The sequence below is a fragment of the Saimiri boliviensis genome, chromosome 14 (assembly GCF_048565385.1).
Source record: "Saimiri boliviensis isolate mSaiBol1 chromosome 14, mSaiBol1.pri, whole genome shotgun sequence".
NCBI classification, from domain to species: Eukaryota; Metazoa; Chordata; class Mammalia; order Primates; family Cebidae; genus Saimiri; species Saimiri boliviensis.
Window position 1 is genome coordinate 85574926 of NC_133462.1, and position 24803 is coordinate 85599728.

The 24803-nt window shown below is 38.0% G+C and overlaps 1 protein-coding gene across 15 annotated transcripts in view; it reads left to right on the forward strand.

Annotated features, from left to right (window-relative positions):
- The window catches only part of RYR2 (ryanodine receptor 2), a 753432-nt gene that overhangs the window by 498314 nt on the left and 230315 nt on the right, over positions 1-24803 (forward strand). For 8 of the 15 annotated variants that reach the window (XM_074385363.1, XM_074385370.1, XM_074385367.1 and 5 more), the window contains 9 exons: positions 559-767; positions 3790-3964; positions 12563-12771; positions 13382-13734; positions 14336-14450; positions 15889-16049; positions 16513-16542; positions 17877-18036; positions 24154-24240. In XM_074385363.1, the coding sequence (XP_074241464.1) occupies positions 559-767; positions 3790-3964; positions 12563-12771; positions 13382-13734; positions 14336-14450; positions 15889-16049; positions 16513-16542; positions 17877-18036; positions 24154-24240 (1499 nt within the window). The remainder of the gene's footprint in view (positions 1-558; positions 768-3789; positions 3965-12562; positions 12772-13381; positions 13735-14335; positions 14451-15888; positions 16050-16512; positions 16543-17876; positions 18037-24153; positions 24241-24803) is intronic. The other 7 variants (XM_074385368.1, XM_074385376.1, XM_074385377.1 and 4 more) reach the window with 3 other exon arrangements.

Consider the following 24803-nt stretch of genomic DNA (forward strand, 5'->3'; position numbering starts at 1 on the left):
ACCATCCTGTAGGGGAATTTCACAGTTGATGGTATTGTTAACTTTTCTCCTCTGTTGATAGCTTTCTCTCATTTCTGTCTCTCTTCCCTTCCTTGCTTTGTCTTCCTCCTTCTCTCTCACCCCTAAATGTCTACTCATTTCTTATCCAGAGCAGTTTGGATCTTTTATCTTACTGTTTTCTTTCCATCTCGTTCTCTGCAACCAAAGCACCAAGCCACTTGAGGGTTTTCTTCTACAGAAAAGTTGTTCTGTCCTGAAAATCAGGCTGACGGAGGGAACGCCACCCACCCTGGTGGCGTTACTGAGGTTCATTCTCCAGGCTCTTCGGCACAAGCCCTGTTGTCTTCCACTTCACCCAGCTGGTCTGCCCATGGCTGATCCTAGATAAGAAAGCACTTGGTAAAATGTGAAAGAGGAAAAGCAGGTATCAGCAGCATCATCGCTGCAGGTTGAATTGCTAAAGTCATGATGTCTCTTTCCTCCTTTTATTTGTGGTATCTTTCTTTCTCTTTCAATTTCCTATCCAATGACCACCAGACATCTCTGTCCGTTTCTCAGCAGCCAGAGCCGAAGTGTGCAGTGGCACTGGGGAAAGATTCCGAATCTTCCGTGCCGAGAAGACCTATGCAGTGAAGGCGGGACGGTGGTATTTTGAATTTGAGGCGGTCACTGCTGGAGACATGAGGGTTGGTTGGAGTAGGCCTGGTTGTCAACCAGATCAGGAGCTTGGCTCGGATGAACGTGCCTTTGCCTTTGATGGCTTCAAGGTGAGTGGACTTTGCCCCGTACCGGTCATGTACTGTACGCGCTGGAGGCTCGCCTCCTCTGCTGTTTCTATGGGTAGCGTCACAATACCAGTATTTTCCACAGCACAAACATGGAAAAATATTTCACGGGAAAGTGTTTGTCCTTGTAGTCTCAAAACTCCTCCCTACAACCCATGAATACAGTGAAATTCATCAGGTAAGACATTGCTTTTCCATGGTTATCAAAAAGATAAATCATCTTTATCTGTCAGAATGTTAAAGATAACATATATAAAGGAAAAAATGCATATACATTGATACAGCAATTCCATATCAGGAGTTTATCTTTAAGCAATAATTGATATGTTTGTATAAGTGTTTAATAGCCACAATGTTGAAGGCAGAGTTGTTTATAATCACAAATGGTTTTCATTTTCAACATTATTAGTAATTTCTATCAAGTTGGGTGGAAGCTGGTCAGGCGTTTGTTTTGTTATTTATGTATTTATAAGTGTTTAAAGAATTTTTTTTTTTGAGACGTAGTTTCACTTTTGTTGCCCAGGCTGGAGTGCAATGGCGTGACCTCAGCTCACAGCAACATCCACCTCCCAGGTTCAAGTGATTCTCCTGCCTCAGCCTCCTGAGTAGCTGGGATTATAGGCATGCACCACCACACCAGGCTAATTTTGTATTTTCAGTAGAAATGGGGTTTCCTCCATGTTAGTTGAGCTGGTCTTCAACTCCCGACCTCAGGTGATAGTGATCTGCCCACCTCAACCTCCCAAAGTTCTGAGATTACAAGTGTGAGCTACTGCGCCCGGCTAAAGATTGTTTTATATGTATAAAATATTTTGATTAATAGTATGGGCCAGGTGCCTGTAATCCCAACACTTCAGTAGGCTAAGGCAGAGGGATCACGCGAGGCTAGGAGTGCAAGCCCACCGGGCAACAAAGTAAGACCCTGTCTCTACAAAAAAAAAAAAAAAAAAAAAAAAAAAATTAATTAGCCAAGTGTGGTGGTGCACACTTGTGGTCCTAGCTATTTAGGAGGCTGAGGTAAGAGGATTGATTGAGCTTGGGAGGTTGAGAGTGCAGTGAGCCATGATCACACCACTGCACTCCAGCCTGGGCGGCAGAGCGAGACTCTGTCTCAAAACAAATGAATGAACAAATAATAATAACGACAATGTATATACGCATATAGCCACAATAGGATAATAGTCACTTTTGATTGGTACAGTCATAGTTTTTTTAAGTCTTATTTTATGTTTTTGATTTTTAAAGTGAATTTATATACCTTCTCACATGAGGGGAAAAAAGCTACTTTTTTCTTTGTCATTTTCTTTTTTGGGGGGCGGGGAATGGAGTCTCGCTCTGTTGCCAGACTGGAGTGCAGTGGCACAATCTCAGCTTACTGCAACCTCCACCTCCCAGGTTCAAGTGATTCTCCTGCCTCAGCCTCCCAAGTAGCTGGGACTATAGGTATGCGCCACCATACCCAGCTAATTTTCGTATTTTTAATAAAGATGGAGTTTCACCATGTTGGCCAAGATGGTCTTGATCTTTTGATCTCGTGATCTGCCCACCTCAGCCTCCCAAAGTGTTGGGATTACAGGCTTGAGCCACCATGCCTGGCCAAAAAAGCTACTTTTTAACTAGGAAAAATTAAATTGGAATAAATAAGCAATCATGAAGAGATTTGACATTTGTTTTTTTCTTGGTATATAAGGTACTGTGTAGGAAAGCATTTCTAGGCTTGAAATTAGGGCACTTTATCCACTTAGTTCTGAAACATCACATTTCCTGAATCCAGTTTTTTTGTTTGTTTGTTTTTTAATTTCAAATAGAAAATTTTAACACCTTTTTTGGGGGGATCTCGAAGTTAGCAAACTTTAAACTTCAAAAAATAAAATAATAGATAAAAGACAGCTTTAGGTTTATGCTTCCTGAAGATCAGATGGAATGAACCAGAGTAGGAAGTATTCTGAGGAAGTTAAAATAACATTTACTTCCAATCAAACAACAGGCAAGAAAGGATGCTCCCAGTTTGGGAACGGGCATGGGGTGGGTGGGGTAGGAAGGAGAACACCACAGCCAGGTAAGTGTGTCAGGCATGTTATGCCTTTGGATTCCTGATGTAAACTTTTTAAAAAGCACAGTGTGTTATATTGAGAATTATATCATTGTTTTATATTGATAACTATGTCCTATAACATATATAACATACCAATTCACAATGAAGGTGAGGCTTAAGCAAAAAGTTAAAAGATGTATCTGACAAAATAATTTATATAACTCACGTGTCCCTGTAAAGCAATGGAATATACTTGTAGATCCAAAAAATCACATTTATTAAAACTGTGTTTCGAATGTACTTACAGTATGAGAGTTCACTTTATGTATATATAAAAAAAATGTTGGCATCTATATTCAATTTTTGGCTTGTTACTTCAGCAGATATCCTAAGGATATTTTTAGATTTGATTTGAAGCTTTTTTTACTTTTAGTATGTAACTGAAATGCTTCTAGATTTCCATTTTGTTAAAGTATCTGTGCCATCGGTTCTAAGGAATATTTTATTTTGAAATAGATGAAAATTACACTATCATTTTCAATGACAGCTGCCCAGCTTGATTCCCTAGCTCGTAATTATTTGTATTTGTGGGAGTAGAGAAAAACAACCCATATTCTGGGAAACATTCATTGTAGCAGAAAAATAGTATATTCTGAAGACATATCATTTGTCTTTCAGTAGAAAGTATGTGAGGTTAGATTTTAAAATAATCGGCTCACAAAATCACGAAATAGCTATTGGATTTTTTTTTTCCAGATTCAGTAATATACCATGTTAATATTAGGTAGAGATTTAGAATTCCCAGACAGCTTCATTTTGCTTAGGACATTGTAGTAGACTGATAGCCAGCTGGAGTTTCTCATACTGTGGTGTTAATGGAAGGGGCTGATGTTAAGTCATGACAGAGTGGTGGGTGGTTGCTATTTTCTTGGCTTAGTCCGTGACAAGGGACTTTTCTGTGCTCCATAGGCCCAGCGGTGGCATCAGGGCAACGAACACTATGGGCGCTCTTGGCAAGCAGGAGATGTTGTGGGGTGTATGGTCGACATGAATGAACACACCATGATGTTCACACTGAATGGTGAAATCCTTCTTGATGATTCAGGGTCAGAACTGGCTTTCAAGGACTTTGATGTTGGTGACGGTAAGTCTACTACTTTTTATGTTGTTTTTAAGTTTGCAGCACAGTGAAGCTGCCTGACCAGCCGTTTCTGCTTGAGGGTGAATGAGCAAATGAGTTGCAGCTGTAAATCGTGAGGGTATCGTGTGGCTGACTTGATCGGATGCCCTTGATATTACGTACTTTAGTAGAAATGCTCCCTATACGACTTAGCTAGGATTTCAGTAAGGCTGAAATGGCTTTTATGAGTATGAATAAGAAAATAAATAGCAGGCAAAAGAGTCATTTTCCATCATTGTTAAATTTTCATTTAGAACTTCCCTGTTTCATCAGCTGCCTAGAGCCTCTTTCTGGTTACTCATTTCGTAAAAATGAAATGAGGACCCACCATGGAGCAGGTGCTTTGCTGGATGCTGAGGCAATAAAGATGAATAGGACACTGTCCTATCTTTGTGTAGATTACAGATTACCTGCCAGGGGAGGTCGACACTTGTGTAGTTTCTCTTTGGTGGCTAAGTTCAAAGACAGAAATGCTTGTGCTGCTGCCTGTGAGGCCCTGAGATGACCTTTGAGCAGAGTTGTAAAGATGGAGGGTGTTGGTGCAGGGAGGAAAGCATTTATCTTCAGAGATGCGCTCCCAGTTTGATAGCCACTGGCTGCACAGGGCTGTTTACATTTAAGTTAGTTGAATTTTTTTTTTTTTTTTTTTTTTTTTGAGATGGAGTTTTGCTCTCTTTGCCTGGGCTGGAGTGCATTTGTACAATCTCAGCTCACTGCAACCTCTGCCTCCTGGATTCAAATGATTCTCCTGCCTTAGCCTCCAGAGTAGCTGGGATTACAGGTGCCTGTCACCACGCCTGGCTAATTTTTTTTTTCTTTTTTTTTTTTTTTTTTTTGAGACGGAGTTTCGCTCTTGTTACCCAGGCTGGAGTGCAATGGCACGATCTCGGCTCACCGCAACCTCTGCCTCCTGGGTTCAGGCAATTCTCCTGCCTCAGCCTCCTGAGTAGCTGAGATTACAGGCACGTGCCACCATGCCCAGCTAATTTTTTGTATTTTTAATAGAGACGGGGTTTCACCATGTTGACCAGGATGGTCTCGATCTCTCGACCTCGTGATCCACCCGCCTCGGCCTCCCAAAGTGCTGGGATTACAGGCTTGAGCCACCGCACCCGGCCAATTTTTGTATTTTTAGTAGAGATGGGGTTTCACCATGTTGACCAGGCTGGTCTCGATCTTCTGACCTCGTGATCCACCCACCTTGGCCTCCCAAAGTTCTGGGATTACAGGCGTGAGGCACCACGCCCGGCCTAAATTTTAAAAAGTTAAGAGGTGAGTTTCTTAGTCACACTGGTCACCATTGGAGGGCTCAGTTCCCACAGGTGGCTAGGGATGGCCCTACTGGACAATGCGGATAGAGAATACTGCCCTCATCCCAGAAAGTTCTCTTGGGTAGTGTTGCTCCGGAGCACCTAAGCAAGACAATATTCGATGAAAATTATTGAATTATCTTATTTCAGCCAGGTGTGGTGGTTCACGCCTGTAATCCCAGCACTTTGGGAGGCTAAAGTGGAAGCATAGCTGAGCCCAGGAGTTTGCGACCAGCCTGGGTAACATAGCAAGACTCTGTTTCTACAAAAATTTGAAAATTAGCCAGGGGTGGTGGCATGTTCCTGCAGCTCCAGTTACTCAGGTGGCTGAGGAAGGAGAATTGCTTGAGCCCAGGGAAGTCAAGGACAGCAGTGAGCTGTGATTGTGCCACTGTACTCCAGTCTGAGTGGCAGAGTAAGACCTTGTCTCAAAATAATAATCTTATGTCAAAAACAAGCTCAACACTTCTTTTCAAAATGTTTTTTTGAATATATTGGTTATATATTTGCATATGTATTTGCATATAAAAATGTCAATGTATTTGCATACATATCATCTTGGATTTTAAGATATATACCTCAACCACTATTTCTAATAGTCGATATAAATTTGTCACTGATCTTCAAAATGTCAGCCAGTTCATTACTTGTATTAAGCTTTATATTAATTCCTTGAGCTAGCTTTTGACTAGGTATGAACATTGTTTCCCTAACACAGATTTGCAGAAATAATAATTTTACATTTGTGTAACTCAATTACTATTCTTAAAAATTTTAGTTTTTACTTTTTGGAGATACATAGTCTAATATGCATGAAGTACATGAGATGTTTTGATGCAGGCATGCGATGCATAATAATCACATCATGGAAAATGGGGTATCCATCCCCTCGAGCATTTTTCTTTTGTGTTACAAACAAACCAGTTATACTCCTATTTTAAAATGTATGATTGAATTATTACTGACTATAGCCATTTTGTTGTGCTATCAAATATTAGGTCATATTCATTTTTTCTAACTATTTTTTATATCCTTAATATCTATTTTGAAGACATATATCTGGGTGGTTAAATTAGTGCTCCAACCCTCCCCTGCTTGCCTCCCTTTCTCTGATATTATTTTTAGGGATGTCAGAGTATTAAGGGAAAGGGGAGAGGAAGGATTTTTATTGATGTTATCCATCTGTCTACACTGGCTGCTACTACGGATGTCACCTAGGTTTCATTTTTTTTTAACTGGTTTTATTTAATAAATGCTTATCTGCTATGCTTCCTTTCTTAGGACGTTCAAAAAATTTAGATGCATATGTGAGTTCTGTTTATTTGGTATGTGGTTCACATAATATACATATATTTGCAGAATGGTCATCCATATTATTTAAGCACGTTAACAAATGTTAATGGTACCACGCAGTTGCATAGACCAATCACCATTGCAATAATGAGATAGGCTCAGAACTGTGTCAGAGCAGCACATAGTGTTGAACAACTTTGTCTTTTGACTTTGTATGTCATAGAGTTTTCAAAATTTAAAAATGAACTTGAACTTTATATCGGTATCTCTATCATAGCATTAATATAGGATTTTGATGAATTGTTTGAATTTTGTGGTTCATGTTGCTGGGCTTTTATTAGAGGTTTTGGGAAGACCTGCCTTTTGGTCTTCAAGGCAGGATATAAGCTTTATGTAGCAATGATCATTTAGTAGTAACTTTGTAGGGGTCTCTAATAAATCTAAATTTTCTACCATAGGAAGGACTTCAGAGTTTATCCATACCTATGATTTTTCAATGCTTTTTGGTACTGGAATATCTCTTCCCCATCCCTCTTCTTCCATATTAACTTTACATAGCTTCCTTTAAAAAGCTCCTTAATTTACCTGTCACTAGTGAGAGCTAGCTTTGAAATAGCTAGGGCTCAAAGGATCCAGTTTGAAAAACAATTAATTTAGGGTTTTCTAGCAGAGAAGCATACTATGGTTGCCTCAGTACTAAAGTTGATTTACAAGTGGTCTATTTTACATTTTTCTTACACTTAGCCTGTCTTTATGTCTGTGTCATGTTTGATTTGGCATTTTTAACTCTCTTTATAATTTCTTCTTATTGCTACAGAGAAAGCTCAGTTGTTTATACACTGACTATTAAAGCATGTGGTAAGATGCATAAATGTAGAAAATATTATCCATGGAGATACAAACACACAGACACACAGATCCATATGTATGTGTATGTGTGTATGCATACACATACACACAGACACACACTATTAGATCCCTGTCTGGTCAGCTTAGTAGACAGCATGGCCAAATATATTTTGACCTTTCTATCTTTTGCATAGTTTATACAACTGAAGTAATATCCTGACCAGTATAAATTGTTTCTATATAGTATCAAAAAGAAAACCACAAACATTGTTGAAAGACTGATATGGCCATCTATTGAAATCCAGGTGGAGCTATGACCGTCTAGTTCTGGAAGAAGATAGGGTTGTTCCATAAAGATACTGCGAGGACCAACCCTATCCTCTTTTAGAACTAGATGGTGGGTCATGAGGTCAGGAGATTGAGATCATCCTGGCTAATATGGTGAAACCCCATCTCTACTAAAAATACAAAAAAGTAGCCAGGTGTGGTGGTGGGCGCCTTGTAGTCCCAGCTACTCGGGAGGCTGAGGCAGGAGAATCGCTTGAACCCGGGAGGCAGAGGTTGCAGTGAACCGACATTGTGCCACTGCGCTCCAGCCTGGGTGACAGAGCGAGACTCCGTCTCAAAACAAACAAACAAACAACAACAACAACAACAAAGATGCTGCTAGGGCTTTTCTAAGGGTCTTCAGACCTCTTGGTCAAATAGGGACTGTAGCATCATTCAGGAAACTCATCTGTTAACTGGATGAAAACTGAGTGACAGAAGCTCTGGTCTCTGGTAGAAGGAGCAAGACTCTCATTCCCTCAGCTCCTCCTCAAAATCACACTCACGTGGTCAAGGTCAAGAGCACTGTTGAGCTAGAGTGAAATTCCACTACAGTTTCAGGGTTTAAAGGCTGCATTGTCTACATGGCAGAGCCTCTGTTAGGATTCTCCCTTCTCTTTGGCCTTTTATAAATCTCTTCAGAGTATCTTTGAGGAAGGCAAAATGATTTCTTGAAACATCACTTTTAAAAGACCCCTCTGACCATAATTTCAGCACGGGAATAGTGCAGGGCTTGTGTAGAAGGAGTTTTTCGTAAGCTTAACTTTTCCTGTGAATTCTTGTCTCTCCTCACCAGTGGGCTGATAAACATTCAAAAATCAGGATTGGGGAAGCCCAGGAAAAGAAGTTGTGCTGTTCTTTCCCTGGGATCGCTGATTATTTTTATTTTGCCATATGAATTTTTTCTCTCTCTACAAGTTGATTTTGGTGAGCTCTAAAGATGATTTTTTAAGGGCTACACGTATTTAATCCTGTGTATGTATCATAGTTAATCATTTTCTTCTCAGGAATAGATTAAGTTCTTCTTTTACCTTTTTTTTTTCTATTTAAAATGTACTTCACTGAGCGTCCATGCTAAGTAGTATACATATAAGATCTAACTTTAAAACTATAACCCTAAGGGGTAAGTGTTACAGAAGATAGGATTACAGCTTAGAGAATTTAAGTAACCTGCCAAAGATCAAATAGCTAATAAGTGGCAGAGCTAAGACGTGAATCCTGGTTTATTGGACTTAGAACTCTATGTTTTTAATCACTTCATAGTACTATATGTCTGTGTCTTCTTAGATGTTAACTCTTCTACAAAACCTTCCCAACTCTACTCTCTTCATACCTCCTTTGCTCCTAGCGCACTGTCTACTTAGATGGGTGTAGGCTATTTCAGTGTAACTTTTTTTTTTTTTTTTTTTTTTTTTTTTTTTTTTTTTTTTTTTGAGATGGAGTTTTGCTCTGTCACCCAGGCTGGAGTGCAGTGGCGTGATCTCGGCCCACTGCAACCTTCACCTCCCAGATTTAAGCAATTCTCCTGCCTAAGCCTCCCAAGTAGCTGGGATTATAGGTGCCCACTACTATGCCTGGCTAGGTTTTATATTTTTAGTAGAGAAGGGTTTTACCATGTTGTCCAGGCTGATCTCAAACTCCTGGCCTCAAGTGATCCACCTGCCTCAGCCTCTCCAGGTGCTGGGATTATAGGTGTGAGCCACCACGCCCGGCCAGGATTGCTTCTTTACTTGTCTTTCTCTGTCATTAGACCATGAGCACGTTTTGCCTTGGATCTGTGTTAGTCATCTTTTACTCCTACTTTCTGACATACGGTAGTTGCTTAGTAAATACTTATCAAATAAATAAATGAATGGTTGAAAGCTTCTTAATGCATATTACCAAATTGCGCTACATAAATCTTGTACTAGTTTAATTTAACTAGGATGATTTCTGTTACTGAACTCACCACCTACCAACATTGAGTGTTTAGGACTCAAACAGCGTGTTGTTTGGGCCATTTTATGTTCTCATCGCTCTTACAAATTTCTTTATGAGAAAGATGTGGGTTCGTCCCATTTTATTAAATAAAATTTTAAAAATGAAAGCTATTGTTTGCTTAATAAAATACATATATATTGAAGAAAGTTTGTTAAATTGGGAGCCATAGATAACAAAAGTGTCCAAAATCTCACTATTCTGAAGCTAATTTTTAAATTAAAAAATCTACTGGTATTTTTCTATCTAAAAATAAACCATATGTTATCTTTATTTCCATAAGTTATAATTACTTGGACTATTTTTCTATGCATTAATGAGCCTTTGAAAACTAAAATTTCAAAGGCTGAGTAATGTTCATCTCACAAAAAATATATATTTATTATCAGAACATAACTATGGGGAACATTTAGGACATAAATATTTGTGCATATTACTAGTCAATATTTTAAATGAAAGTATTTCAAATATGCACAAAAGTTCAGGTATTAGTAAAACAAATACCCAAAAGTCTACTATACAGATACATACAGCTATCTGATAACTTTACATGTAGGCTAGGAACTCATTCTTACAAATAAAGTGATTAGAAAGAAATAGATGTTTACCATTTGAGATGTTTCTATCTTGGTATCTCCTAGTTTATGTTAAATGGATGCTAGATTTGCTAATTTGTGCTAACGCAGTTCAAGCTGTCCAAGATCTATTGTGTTTATGCAGTCCTTTTTCTTTGATTTCTTTGGGGACACTCGTTTAAAATAACGTTTCCTTGACTATTGCTTTAAGAGCTGGCACAGCTGCAGATACAGCTGCAATTTTTTTTAGTTTTAACTAGAAACTCATCATTTACACTTCCTTGAACACAGCTGGATATGTTCTTTTTCCTGGTTGGTGGCAATGTTATACAGCTATTCATTCGACTATATGTTGTTGCATACAAGCTGGGTGAAACCATTATGAATTATTGGATGTAATTTTTTATCATCTTATGCTATTTTGGGGGTTATATATTGCTTTCACTGCCACTAATTTCAACAAGAGAAAAGTATATAAATCATAATGACAGAGATAACTACAATTCTTGTCAAAATTGTTGGCTTATTCTTTGGATCTGTTGCTTTTATGCTCTACAAATTAGAGGATCTAATTTGTAGTCTGCGTTCCAATACTGACGTTTTTTAGTGTGCTGTCTACTTGAACTTATATGTAAAACATTATGGAAAGAAATGAAGGCCGGGTGCCGTGGCTCACACCTGTAATCCCAGAACTTCAGGAGACCAAGGCAGGCAGATCAACTAAGGTCAGGAGTTCGAGACCAACTTGGCCAACATGCTGAAACCCAGTCTCTACTAAAAATACAAAAATTAGCTGGACGCAGTGGTACACACCTGTCGTCTCAACTATTTGGGAGGCTGAGGCTAGAAAATCACTTAAACATGGGAGGCAGAGGTTGCGGGGAGCCAAGATGACGGCACTGCCCTCCAGGCTGCGTGACAGAGCAAGCCTCTGTATAAAAACAAAAAGAGGGCCGGGCACGGAGGCTCAAGCCTGTAATCCCAGCACTTTGGGAGGCCGAGGCGGGTGGATCACGAGGTCAAGAGATCGAGACCATCCTGGTCAACATGGTGAAACCCCGTCTCTACTAAAAATACAAAAAATTAGCTGGGCATGGTGGCGCGTGCCTGTAATCCCAGCTACTCAGGAGGCTGAGGCAGGAGAATTGCCTGAACCCAGGAGGCGGAGGTTGCGGTGAGCCGAGATCGCGCCATTGCACTCCAGCCTGAGCAAGAAGAGTGAAACTCCGTCTCAAAAAAAAAAAAAAAAACAAAAAGAAAGAAAGAAATGAGGAGTACATAAGCACCCACCCCTGAAGAATATCGTCTCATCCCTTGCCAAAAAAAAAAAATCTCATCTCCTTTCCAAAAAATAATCTAATAGTCTCACCAGTCAATTCCAAAGAACTCAAAGAAACAATTAACAAAGTTAGTATAGTTTTCCCTTTTTGTTCAATAGAGGAAAGATTTGCTAACTCTGACACACATGAGAACAGCTTATGAAATATTTTATTGGTTTTTGCTGTATTGCTCATTACTGTTTCATATAAATATAAAATTATACATATATGGTTTGTGCACTATATATATATTATTAGTGCATATCTCATTCATACATAAGTACACACTTCATACATTAAATGTGTATTTTTTCACCATGCTTAGATCCAGTTTATTCAAGGAAACAAAGCCAGAATTTTCTTCAAAGATCAAAAGCAGCTATCGGTGGTTGCAGAACTTAAATTTTTGCCTCCAATTCTTTTTGTTTTCTTGAGCTATGTATGAAGAAATCTATAGCTCAGACTGTGTCTAGTGTTTGTATGTATGAAGCTCTTTAACCAGAAGGAAGAGCAAGGCAAACGAAACACATCCCTTGGTACTTAGTTCTTTCTTTTTCACTTTCCTGATAAGAGAAAGTGACGCACACTCTTGAGCAAGGAGACTGCAGGGCCGGGATCTCTAGAATCCTGGGAGGACCCGGGGCTGCATAGCAGTTACTTCATCTTATATAATCAAGTCTGGGATGAGAGAAGGGGTTTAATCTAGGGCCCACAACGGGTGAATTATAACATCAAGATCTTACCCTTACAGGTAATATTTAATGTCAGTGTTCCCTTTATTACACTTTTCTTCACCCTAGGGTGACAGCTCTCACAAAGTTCAGTCCTAGAACAATATGTTTAATAATTCCATGCTAACAGGATCATATACTAATGGTACTGAAGTGTTTGATTTTTTTTTTTTCTTCCCAGGATTCATACCTGTGTGTAGCCTCGGAGTGGCTCAAGTGGGCAGGATGAATTTTGGAAAGGATGTCAGCACCTTGAAATACTTCACCATCTGTGGCTTACAAGAGGGCTATGAACCATTTGCCGTCAATACAAACAGGGATATTACCATGTGGCTGAGCAAGAGGCTTCCTCAGTTTCTCCAAGTACCATCAAACCACGAGCATATAGAGGTTTGCCTTCCCTTTAAATATCAGGCCATTTCTAAAAAGCAGAAAAAGAATATCTTTATACATAGGAGTTTCTGCTTAGACAATTATTGTGACTTACTTAAAACAATGACCTTGATGTGTTACCTAATAGTAGAATCTAGGCAAAGATGGTACTTTATAATAGCTATCAGTGGATGGGAAATTTTAAACTTTTTGCATTCAATTCTTTTCTTGAGCTATGTGTGAAGAAGTCTATAGCTCAGATTGTGTCTGGGGTTTCTATGCGTCTTTAACTAGAAGAAAGATCAAGGCAAAATGAACCACATCTATTCTCATATTAGATACTTTACAAGTAGCTTATCAGACTGATTAAAGATAATTTCCTTTTTATGTATAGGCAATGTCAGGTTGAATCTGAATATATACAATTACAAATTTACCGAACCATCCTTAGAGTCAGAAGCAGAACTCTATGACTATATCCATAGCACAGTACTCTGTTTAATCATTTCTTATAAAAGGACTCCATGCGTGGACCGCATTTGGGATTCTGAAAATGCCAAGTCATCTTTAGAATCAGGAAATTGACAGTGGTGATTGGAATGTGAACTATTCCTTCTTCATTTGCTAGGTGACCAGAATAGACGGCACCATAGACAGTTCCCCATGCTTAAAGGTCACTCAGAAGTCTTTTGGTTCTCAGAACAGCAACACTGATATCATGTTTTATCGCCTGAGCATGCCGATAGAGTGCGCAGAGGTCTTCTCCAAGACTGTGCCTGGAGGGCTCCCTGGGGCTGGCCTTTTTGGGCCCAAGAATGATTTGGAAGACTACGATGCTGATTCTGACTTTGAGGTTCTGATGAAGACAGCTCATGGCCATCTGGTGCCTGATCGTGTTGACAAAGACAAAGAAGCTACTAAACCAGAGTTTAATAACCATAAAGATTATGCCCAGGAAAAGCCCTCTCGTCTGAAACAAAGGTTACTAACTTAAATGTTATGATTTTAGATTTATAGTTATGTGAGGAGTTTTACAGTCAAAAGTAAAGGGTCTCCTAGTGTAAATTTTTTCTTCCTCTTCCTTTTTGAGTAAAGGATTCTATAGGGGAAAATAAATGAACCCGTTAGTCATCTAATTTGTTAGCATAGATGCAGTCTATCTCTAGAGTTACTTTTTAAGATGTCTGTGTTTACCTTCTTGCCTGAAACTGGAAGAGTATTTTCTCCAGATAGTATTTTTTTATGATAAAGGCGGCAAGTTATTTTAACATCCTTTCTTATAGTAAATCAGAGTTCCTCAGTCTCAACACTGTTGAAGCTTTGCCGGACAATTCTTTGTTGAGGACACATCTTGGACATTGAAGGATGCTGAGTAGCATCCTGATCTCCACCGGCTAGACACCAGTAGTGCTCCATCCCCCAAGCTGTGAGAACCGAAAATCTCTATCTCTAGAGAGTCCCAGATATCCCCCAGGGAGCAAAATCACCCAGGTGTAAGGCAACTCAATTGATTATATGCTCATATTTGAAGTAGGCAGAACATTTTAATGTTGCTTATTGTTAGTCCTCTAAAATATTTCAGATTTTTGTTGAGAAGAACGAAACCGGATTACAGCACGAGCCATTCTGCAAGACTCACTGAAGATGTCCTTGCTGATGATCGCGATGACTATGACTTCTTGATGCAGACGTCCACGGTATGAGGTTGCAGCTTTTGTCATTTATTTCTATATGCCTCTTATGCTTACATCTTAAATAGCACATACTGATTCATCCTACTTAGTAACGTTATTTTTAAAATATCTGCTTCTACTCTTGGATATATATTTGGGACCAAAAGTTTGAAAAAAGTTTATATATTATGTTGGATATTATTCAAGAAAAGCTATTTTAGGAAAAATATTTTTAATGGCAGACATAATCTTAGTTTTACTATCCTGTTTCTTGACAAAATTTTTAATTGCCCTTGAATTTTTTGACTATATGTGATTTTCTTTGTCTTACTGAATTGTCTAAAGGAAGATCCGTTATGATTTGTGAGAGGTCAAGCTTTAATCACTTCCATTGTAAATTTTCAAAGTTACTTCTAAAATGCTACATTGAAAAAATATTTAGTTGTCTTCGTCGTAAAGTGCTCCCATATTTGAGTTTGTTGTTCACATGTTAGATCTGAACTCTTTCAAAGTGAGCTTAGGCTGGGTGTGGTGGCTCACGCCCATTATCCCAGCACTTTGGGAGGCCGAGCCGGGCGGATTACCTGAGGTCGGGAGTTTGAGACCAGCCTGGCCAACATGGTGAAACCCTGTCTCTATTAAAAATTTTTGAAAACTAGTGGGCTAAGTGCCTGTAATCGTGGCTACCTGGGAGGCTGAGGCAGGAGAATTGCTTGAACCCAGGAGATGAGGTTGTAATCAGCCAACGTAGTGCTACTGCACTCCCACCTGGGCAACAGAGTGAGACTCCATCTCCAAAAAAAAAAAAAAAAAAAAAAAAAAAGTAAGCTTAAGGTGTCAAAATGTTATATTTCAGAGAAAGAAATGGCCAAATATGCAAAAAGGTGAGTGGCAAGTATAAAAACCCAAACATTGGCCAGCTGAGGCAGGAGAATCTCTTGAACCCTGGAGGCAGAGGCTGCAGTGAGTTGAGATCGCACCACTGCACTCCAACCTGGGTGGCAGAGTGAGACTGTCTCAAAAAAAAGCGTTCCAACATAGATTTGCATACATGTGTAAGCTTGAAGGATTTGAAGCTTTCTTATGCTTAATGGATTCCAATTTTGTTAACATATACTGTATGTATGTATACATATATGTATGTATATGTGTATATTACACGATGTAGTACACACACACATGCTCACCAGTATAAAAAGTCTTAAATCTCTCAGCATGTTTGCTCAGATCACGTCTTTTCTCGCTTTCCTGTTATTTCTTATTTAATTCAGGATCTCTGGTAAAAGACCTTTCTTAGTTAGTAATGTGAGTTCTTTGTGCCTACGGTATTTTCATTCACCCAACAGTTTTAAAACAAGAAGTAAATTCTTAAGTAATTCAAAGACTCAGACACAGTTAGCATTGCAACTCCAAGTTTTGTTTTGTTTTACTTTGCCAATATTTGGTTTTGCTATCTTCACAGTACTATTACTCGGTGAGAATCTTTCCTGGACAAGAACCTGCTAATGTCTGGGTGGGCTGGATTACATCAGATTTCCATCAGTATGACACAGGCTTTGACTTGGACAGAGTCCGCACAGTCACAGTTACTCTGGGAGATGAAAAAGGAAAAGTACATGAAAGGTTGGTTTTCCTCAATTTTTTTTACAAGAATGACTTCTGAAAAAAATATTGGTGAACCTAGCTATTCCTTTTCCTTGGGTTTTGTGACCAAGATATTTCTATTTATAGGAACAATATAATCAAACCATTAATGTCAGTGTCCTTTTTGTCACTCATACAAACCAGTAAGGAATCTAAATGTATTAAACATGCAAACATTATACAGTAAGAGAAATGCAGTCTTTTAGGGTAATGATCATGTATTCCTTCAGGTAACATGACTGACAGCTTGGGTTGCCGATACTTACCTTTTGTTTTAGGGATGAAAGATGGGTGAATGTGAGGGTTTAACAAATGACTTGATGTATATCTTGGGAACTGGCTATGTGGTGGGGAGAAAACTGTGAAGACAGTGTGGGCTGGTAGTTTAGACCAGGTGGACACATTTGAACTCAGACTGAGGAGCAGTGGGTTCTTTCCTCAGCTTTGCCATTGACTCGCTGTGTGGCTTTGGGTAAGTCAGTTACACTTTCTGTGCCATCTTTTTTCATTTGTAAAACAAACCAAACTCAAACCAAACCTTCAAAAAAGTGAAGAAGGCTATCTTCCTTGCAGAACAAGACAAGAGAAGATCTGACCATTGGCTTCTACCTTTTGTGCTCATGCATCCTCTCTGATCTGCTGTGACAGGTCTCAGAAAGAGTCCTTGATAACATTGCTTTTCTTCTATACTTGCACCATCATTTTTTGGGAAACCCATTTTCCTTCCCTCAGGTTGCGACATGTGAAGCATAATGGACTTAGCCTTTGCAATGGGGGCCCAGCAAAATTCTCTAATGAAGAGCTCTTTACATAAGTATGTGACAAAAAAAAAAAAAAACATGTCTCCAGGAATATTTTTGGGGGCCACACTTAATTTTCAGGGATGGCAACAATATAAGTAAAGAACTCAATATAGGGATGGGATAACTGAAAGACGATTTTGTTGTAGGAAGTGGAAGATAGGGAAGTGTCATTGCATTTTACATACATAGTGTGAAGAAATGCAGCCTACATCTGATTACTCAAAAACTGATTTATCGCAGCCTTTTTGTTCTTTTCCTTCTGCTTGCCTGGCTTTAGCCTTTTTTTGCTAGTTTTGTTAATATGTTCACTGTATAATGGCAGAGAAAGAGAATGCTGGTAAGGCTCTAATTACTTAACTTTGTTACCGTCTCTAGTAAAAGCTTTAGGGAAGGTGAAAATTAGGTGGCATTTGTGGTTAACATCACTGGGTTGTTTTTGTGTGTGTGTGCATATTCTAGCTAAGTCTGTCTCTCAGATCACTGGGAATTGTCCAGAAAAGGGCGACATTTTAGCCAAATTTTACGTATCTGAAATCACTGACGGCTTATGCAGAGTTTGCCTAAGGATTTTGATAGTGTTTGGAAACAAATGCTCCTCATCTCAGAACAAGTGGTTAAAAAAAAAAATCAAAAAATATCCATGACATGAAAATTACAAATTTGGATGATTTTTAAATAGTTAAACTTTTTTGAACCTCAGAAAAAGGTCCAGTTTGGTTTGAGTTTTTGGAGAGAAGGTGCAGGTCAGTTCTTACTTGGTTCCAACTTGTTGATCTGTCTTCACTAGGTGTGAAATGTAGAGACGTATAAGACCTGATTCAGAACGTCCACTGCAGTCAATGGAGTTTTGCTCAGAATCACAGAATCGGGCCCATTGTGCACCTCTCCCATTACAGCATGAGCTTGTTGCTTGCGCAGCATAATTTAGTTAGTTTGCAAAATATACCTGCTTTCTCTTTTATCTGTGGCTGTACAAAGATAAAAATGTTCTTTTGAAATTCAGCATCAAACGCAGCAACTGCTATATGGTATGTGCGGGTGAGAGCATGAGCCCCGGGCAAGGACGCAACAATAATGGACTGGAGATCGGCTGTGTGGTGGATGCTGCCAGCGGGCTGCTCACGTTCATTGCCAATGGCAAGGAACTGAGCACATACTATCAGGTACGTGGTCAGTGATGGTATCAGGCTTCAAGGGAGGAAGATCTTTTTTCCCCATTAAAGGAAAACACAGTTTGTAAGATCAAAAAGTAAAACAGACACATTACCATGTGCCCCTGGTCTGAAAACCAGCCAAGCAGACCTGCCCTCAGCAAGCTCCCTCCCATAGCTGTCTCAGCTACTGCACTCCTGTGACCTGAGAACCAGCTTGGTGGGCTTACACCAGAAAAGCTGCGTAATCACCACCACAAATGCCTGTAGCTAGATCACTAAGGCGCTTGCACATGCTGCTGGCATAAATTACAGCTGAAGAATCTGCACAGATGCTACACTACTGTATCCACCCAGAACCAAAGACAGTGTATCCTGCTCAGCCAACCTGGACCTATCTACAGGAAAAACTATTTTCCTACAAAAGCTACTTCATAAAACTGGAAGAAGCTACTGTTGTACCAGATAAGCAGATATAAAAGGAGCATGCGGAACATGAGAATGGAAGGTAACATGACTCCTCCAAAGGAACACAGTAATTCTCTAATAACAGATACCCCTCCCCAAAATAAATTTACAAAATGCCTGGAAAGAAATTCAAAATAATGATGTTAAGGGAACTCAGTGAGATACATTAAAATGCAGATATTTCAGCAAGATCAGGAAAACAATTTATGATCTGAATGAGAAATTTAACAAAGAAATATATACATAATAGAAAAAACTAAATAGAAATCTTGGAACTGAAGAGTTCAGTAAATGAAATAAAATATACAACTGATGGTTTCAAAAACAGACTACATCAAGCATAAGAAAGATTTTATGAACTTGAAGACAGGTATTTTGAAATAACCCATCCAGAGAGAGAAAAAGAAATAAGAATAAGAAAGAAGGAAGAAAGCCTATAGAACTTATGGGATGCCACTGAGCAATGGAGAAAGGCGCAGAAAACATATTTAACAAAATAGTGACTAAAGATTTTCCACATCTTTGGAAAGATATGGACATCCAGACCCAGGAAGGTCAAAGGATCCCAATGGAATCAACCCAGAAAAGGTCCTCTCCAAGGTACATTATAATCAAACTGTCAAATATCAAAGAAAAACAATTCTAAGAGCCGTGAGAGAATAGCACCAAGCCACGTATCCTGGGATTTCCATTGGCTGTCAGCAAGTTTCTCAGCAGAAACCTTGAAGGCTAGAAAAATTGAGATGACATAATCAATGTGCTGAAAGAACAACTGTGAACCAAGAATACTATATCTAGCAAAGCTATCTTTTGGAAATGAAGGAGAAATGGAGTACTCTGAAGACAAGCAAAAGTGGAATGAATTCACCACCTCTGGACCTAACTTAGAAGAAATGCCTAAAGCAGGGCTATAGTTGGGAGCATGAAAACATGTAAAATTATAAAACTCATTCATAGAAGTGAATTTTAAATCAAACCCAGAATACTACAGTACTGAAATGGTGCTATGCCAAATCTTTTAAACCTCTAGTACTCTAGTATGGAGATTAAAAATAAAAATTGTCAAAAGTAACTACAGCTACAAATAGTTATTAAGGAACACACAATATATAGAGATGTAAATTAAGGCAACAGAAATACAAATTGTGATGGGAGGGTAAAAGTCCAGAGTATTTTTTCACAACTGGAGGTATCAACTTAAGTAAGATAGTCTATTATAACTACAATATTGTTTATCTTTGTTTCATAGTAACCGAAAAGAAAAAATTTCAGCAGTCACACTGATAAAGGGAAAGGTAGCAAAGCTTAGCAGCATGAAAAGCTACCAAACCACAAAGGTAAGCAAGAGAGAAAGAAAGAAATGAAGGATCTAGAAAACAATGAACAAAATGTCAGGAATAACTCCTTACCTATCAATAATAACCTTTAATATAAGTGGATTAAATTTCTCAATTAAAATATATAGAGTGGCTGCATGGATAAAAAGCAAGACTCAACTATATGCTGCCCAGGAGAGATTCACTTTACCTGTAAGGACAGACATAGACTGAAAGTGAAGGGATGGAAAAAGATACTCAATGCAAATGGAAACTGAGAGTGAGCAGAAGTAGCTACACTTCTATGAGGTAAAATAGACTGAATTGTAAAAAATGTCAAAAAGAGACAAAGAAGGCCATTATTTAATAATTAAATGATCAATTAAGAGGATGTAACAATTGTAAATATATATGGACTCAACACTGGAGCATCTCAATGTGTAAAGTGTGTTTTATCTAAAGGGAGAGATAGGCTTCAATACAACAATAGTAGGGGACGAGGGGACTTCAGCACCCCACTTTCAGCAAAGGCAGATAATCCAGACAGAAATTCAACAAGGAAGCAGCTGATTTAAACTGCACTCCAGACCAAAGGGGCATAAAAGACATTATAGAACATTCTGTCCAATAGCTGCATAGCTGAAGAATACACATTATTCTCAACTGCTCAAGGGGTATTCTGCAGGATAGATCATATGTTGGGCCACAAAACAAATCTTAAAAAATTTAATATGATGGAGATGACATCATATATATTTTCTGATCACATGGACATTAAACAACATGCTCCCTGAATAACCAGTGGGTAAATTAAAAAATTAAAAGAGAAATTAAAAATTTTATTGAGACAGACAAAACTGTAAATACAACATGCCAAAAGCTATGGAATACAGTAAAAGCAGTTCTAAGAGGGAAGTTTACACTATTAAATACCTATATTTAAAAAGTAAAAATAACCACCTAACATTGCACCTCAAAAAACCACAAATACAAGAACAAACTAAACCCCAAATTAATAGAAGGAAATAAATAATAAAAATTGGAACAAAAATAAAATAGAGACTAAACAAACAATATAAAAGATTGATGAGATGAAGAGTTGGCTTTCTGAAAAGACAAAATCAATAAATCTTTAGCTAGACTAAGAAAGAAAGAGATGACTCAAATAAATAAAATCAGCATTGAAAAGACATTATAACCTATACCACAGAAATACAAAGGATAATGAGAAAATATGAAAAGTCATATGCCAACAAATTCAACCAGTTGGAAAACCTAGAAGAAATGGATAAATTTCTAGATATAAACCTACCAAGACTGACTTAAGAAGAAATAGAAAATCTGAGCAGATTAATAGTGAGTGAGGAAATTGTATCAATAATGAAAAGTCTCTATTAAAGAAAAGCCCAGGCTAAATAGGGGAAAAATTGAAAGCTTTTTTTTCCTAAAGTCTGGAACAAAACAAAGAGCTTTCACCATTTCTGTTCAGCATAATACTTGAAGTCCTAGCCAGAGAATTCAGCAAGAGAAAGAAAGAAAATGCATACAAAGTGGAAAAGAAGTCATCAAATTGTCTTGGTTTGTAGATGACATGATCTTTCTTATAAAAATACCTTAAAAAGTTTACTAAAAGACTGCTTAATAAACTCAGAAAATTTGCAGGATACAAAATCAGCATATAAAAATCAGTATTTCTTTATACTAGTAGTAATGCTCTGAGAAAAAAATCAAGTTAACAATCTCATTTATAATAGCTTTAGAAATCAGTTATCAGCTAGGTGTGGTGGCTCAGACCTATCATCCCAGCAGTTTGGGAGGCTGAGGTGGGCGAATCACCTGAGGTAAGTCGTTCAAGACCAGCCTGGCCAACATGGTGAAACCCTGTCTCTACTAAAAATACAAAAAAAAAAAAAAAAAATTAGCCAGGCATGGTGGTGGGTGCCTGTAATCCAAGCTACTGGGGAGGCTGAGGCAGGAGAATCACTTGAACCTGGGAGGCAGAGGTTGCAGTGAGCCAAGCTCACACCGCTGCACTGCAACCTGGGCAACAGAGTGAGACTCATCTCAAAAAAAAAAAAAAAATCATTTATCTAGGAATACATTTAACAAAAAGGTGAAGGATCTCTATACTGGTTTTATACATTGGAGAAATCAATTTTAGAGGACAGAAATAAATGAAAAGTTATCCCATGCTCTTGGATTGGATGAATTCAAAGAATTAATATTATTAAAATGTCTAGAGTACAAAAAGCAATCTACAGATTCAGTGAAATCTTATCAAAATACCAATGACATTATTCACAGAAATAGAAAAAATGATCCTAAATTTCTTATGAAATCACAGAAGACCCCAAGTAGCCAAAGCAATCTTGAAAAATAAATAAATCAATAATAAAGCTGGAAACATCACACCAGCTGAGTTTAAAATATAATACAAAGCCATAGTAACCAAAACACTACCAGACTTGAAAATATACTACAGACATATAGACCAATAAAACAGAATAGAGAGCCCAGAAACAAACCCATCTATCTATAGCCACCTAGTTTTCAACAAAGGTACTAAGAACATGCACTGGGGAAAGGACAGTTTCTTCAGTAAATGTTACTGGGAAAATTGGATATTCACATGCAGAACAATGAAACTGGACCCCTATTTTTCACCATATGCAAAAATCAACTCAAAGTGGATTCAAGACTTAAGACCTGAAACTATGAAACTAGTGGAAGAAAACACAGGGGAAACACTTCATGACACTGGACTGTGCAAAGATTTTTTGGACAAGACCTCAAAAGCACAGGCAACGAAAACAAAAATAGGCAACGTGGATTATATCAAACTAAAAATCCTCTGAACAGCAAAGGAAACAATCAACAGAATGAAAAGATAACCTACCCAGTGGGACAAAATATTGCAAACTATACATCTGATAGGGATTAATATCCAGAATACGTAAGTAACACAAAGAACAATGGTAAAAACAAACAATCTGATTTAAAAGGGGGCAAAAAACCTTAATAAACATTTCTCAAACAAAGACATACAAATGGCCAACAGGGGTATGAAAACATGCTCAATATCACTAATCATCAGCAAAGCACAAATGAAAACCACAATATTACCTTATTCCAGTTAGAATGGCTATTATCAAAAAGGCAAAGGACAACAAGCATTGGCAAGGATGTTGAGGAAGTGGGAAATTCATACACCGTTGGTGGGAATGTAAATTAATATAGCCATTATGAAAAACAGTCTGAAGGTTTCCCAATAAAATAAAAATAGAACTACCATATGATCCAGAATACCCCATACTGGGTATATATCCCAAGGAACTGAAATCAGTATGTAGAAGGGATATCTGCACTCCTATGTTTATCACAGTACTATTCATAATAGCCAAGATGGGGAATCAACTGAACTGCCCATCCATGGATGAATAAATGTGGGATATATCCACAATGGAATACTGTTTGTGTACCCATCAGTGGATGAATAAGTGAAGAAAATGTGGTATATATACACAATGGAATACTATTTGGTCATAAAAAAGAATGAGAGCCTGTAATTTGCACCAATATTGGTGAACCTAGAGGATATTGTGTTAAATGAAATAAGCCAGACACAGAGAGAAGAATACTGCATTGCCCATTCATATGTAGAATCGAAACAAGTTAATCTCATGGAAGTGATGAATAGAACAGTGGTTAATTGAGACTGGGAAGATTAGGAGAAAGTTGGGGAGAGGGATATCCAGTGAATATAGGGTTAATATATAGAGGATATCCAACGGATATAGAGTTAACATTAGAAAGGAAGAATAAGTGCTGGGGTCCTATTGACTGTAAGATGACTATAGTCAACCATCAGATATTGTATATCTCAAAATAGCTGGAAGAGAGGATGTTGTACATTCTCACCACAAAGAAATTATAAGTATTTAAGGTGCTAGACATACTAATTACCCTGATTTGATTATTACACAATGTATGCATGTATCAAAATAACATATCGTACCCCAGTAAATATGTACAATGTGTCAATCAAAAAACAGTAAATTAGAAATTTTAAGAAATGAGAAAAGCTGAATTATGTATGTTGACTTCTCTTAAATAATGACAGTGCCATAAGCCCTTCAGAGTAAACAAAATATATTCCCCCCGCCCCCAGCAGTGTTCACATAGTGATGAAATACTCTAATTCTTGAAGAAGCACATCAATCAATATGCAAGAAAGGAAAATCTCTGGGCTTCTTCTGTGAAGTATTCCTTTGTTGTTATAAAGAAAATATTTTTTCCCTTGTCTTCTTTCATTACTAACATGATTAAATTTATTTGTTTATTTCAGGTGGAGCCAAGTACAAAATTATTTCCGGCAGTTTTTGCACAAGCTACAAGTCCCAATGTTTTCCAGTTTGAGTTGGGAAGAATAAAGGTAATAAAGACTCATTCCTGGTATTATATCTGTAGTATTTTCTATTAGGATGCAACATTTATTTATTCTGAAATGAATTCAATAAATTAGTACTGATAGGAATCAAATAAACCATGCTTTCAAGAAAAGATAGCCTGCTTGAAAATCTTTCAGGTCACCAGGGTAACAGAATGATTAAAAAGTATTTCTCTTTAGTTATTCTATGTATATTATTCAATAAAAGGCATATAAGAAACAAACAGACAAAAAAATGCCAGATTACACACATTGCAATAATCAGTGAACTCATAGGTGAGCTAATGGATGGAACCATGCCACTTACAGTAGTGGTATGTATAGAGTACTCCAGTAACATAAATGAAAGAACAGCTCAGTTGGATGAGCTTAAAGCTTAAAGAAGAGGTAACATTTAGTTTGAAAGGGTAACATTTAGTTTGATGCTCTTGGGGTGCATTTATTAGGAGATGTCATTCTAAGCAGAGGATGAGAAGAAGCAAAAACCTGTGAGAGTGGAAGTGCTGAAGGTTAGGTAATTCCGTGTTACTGTAACAAATGATGCCTTC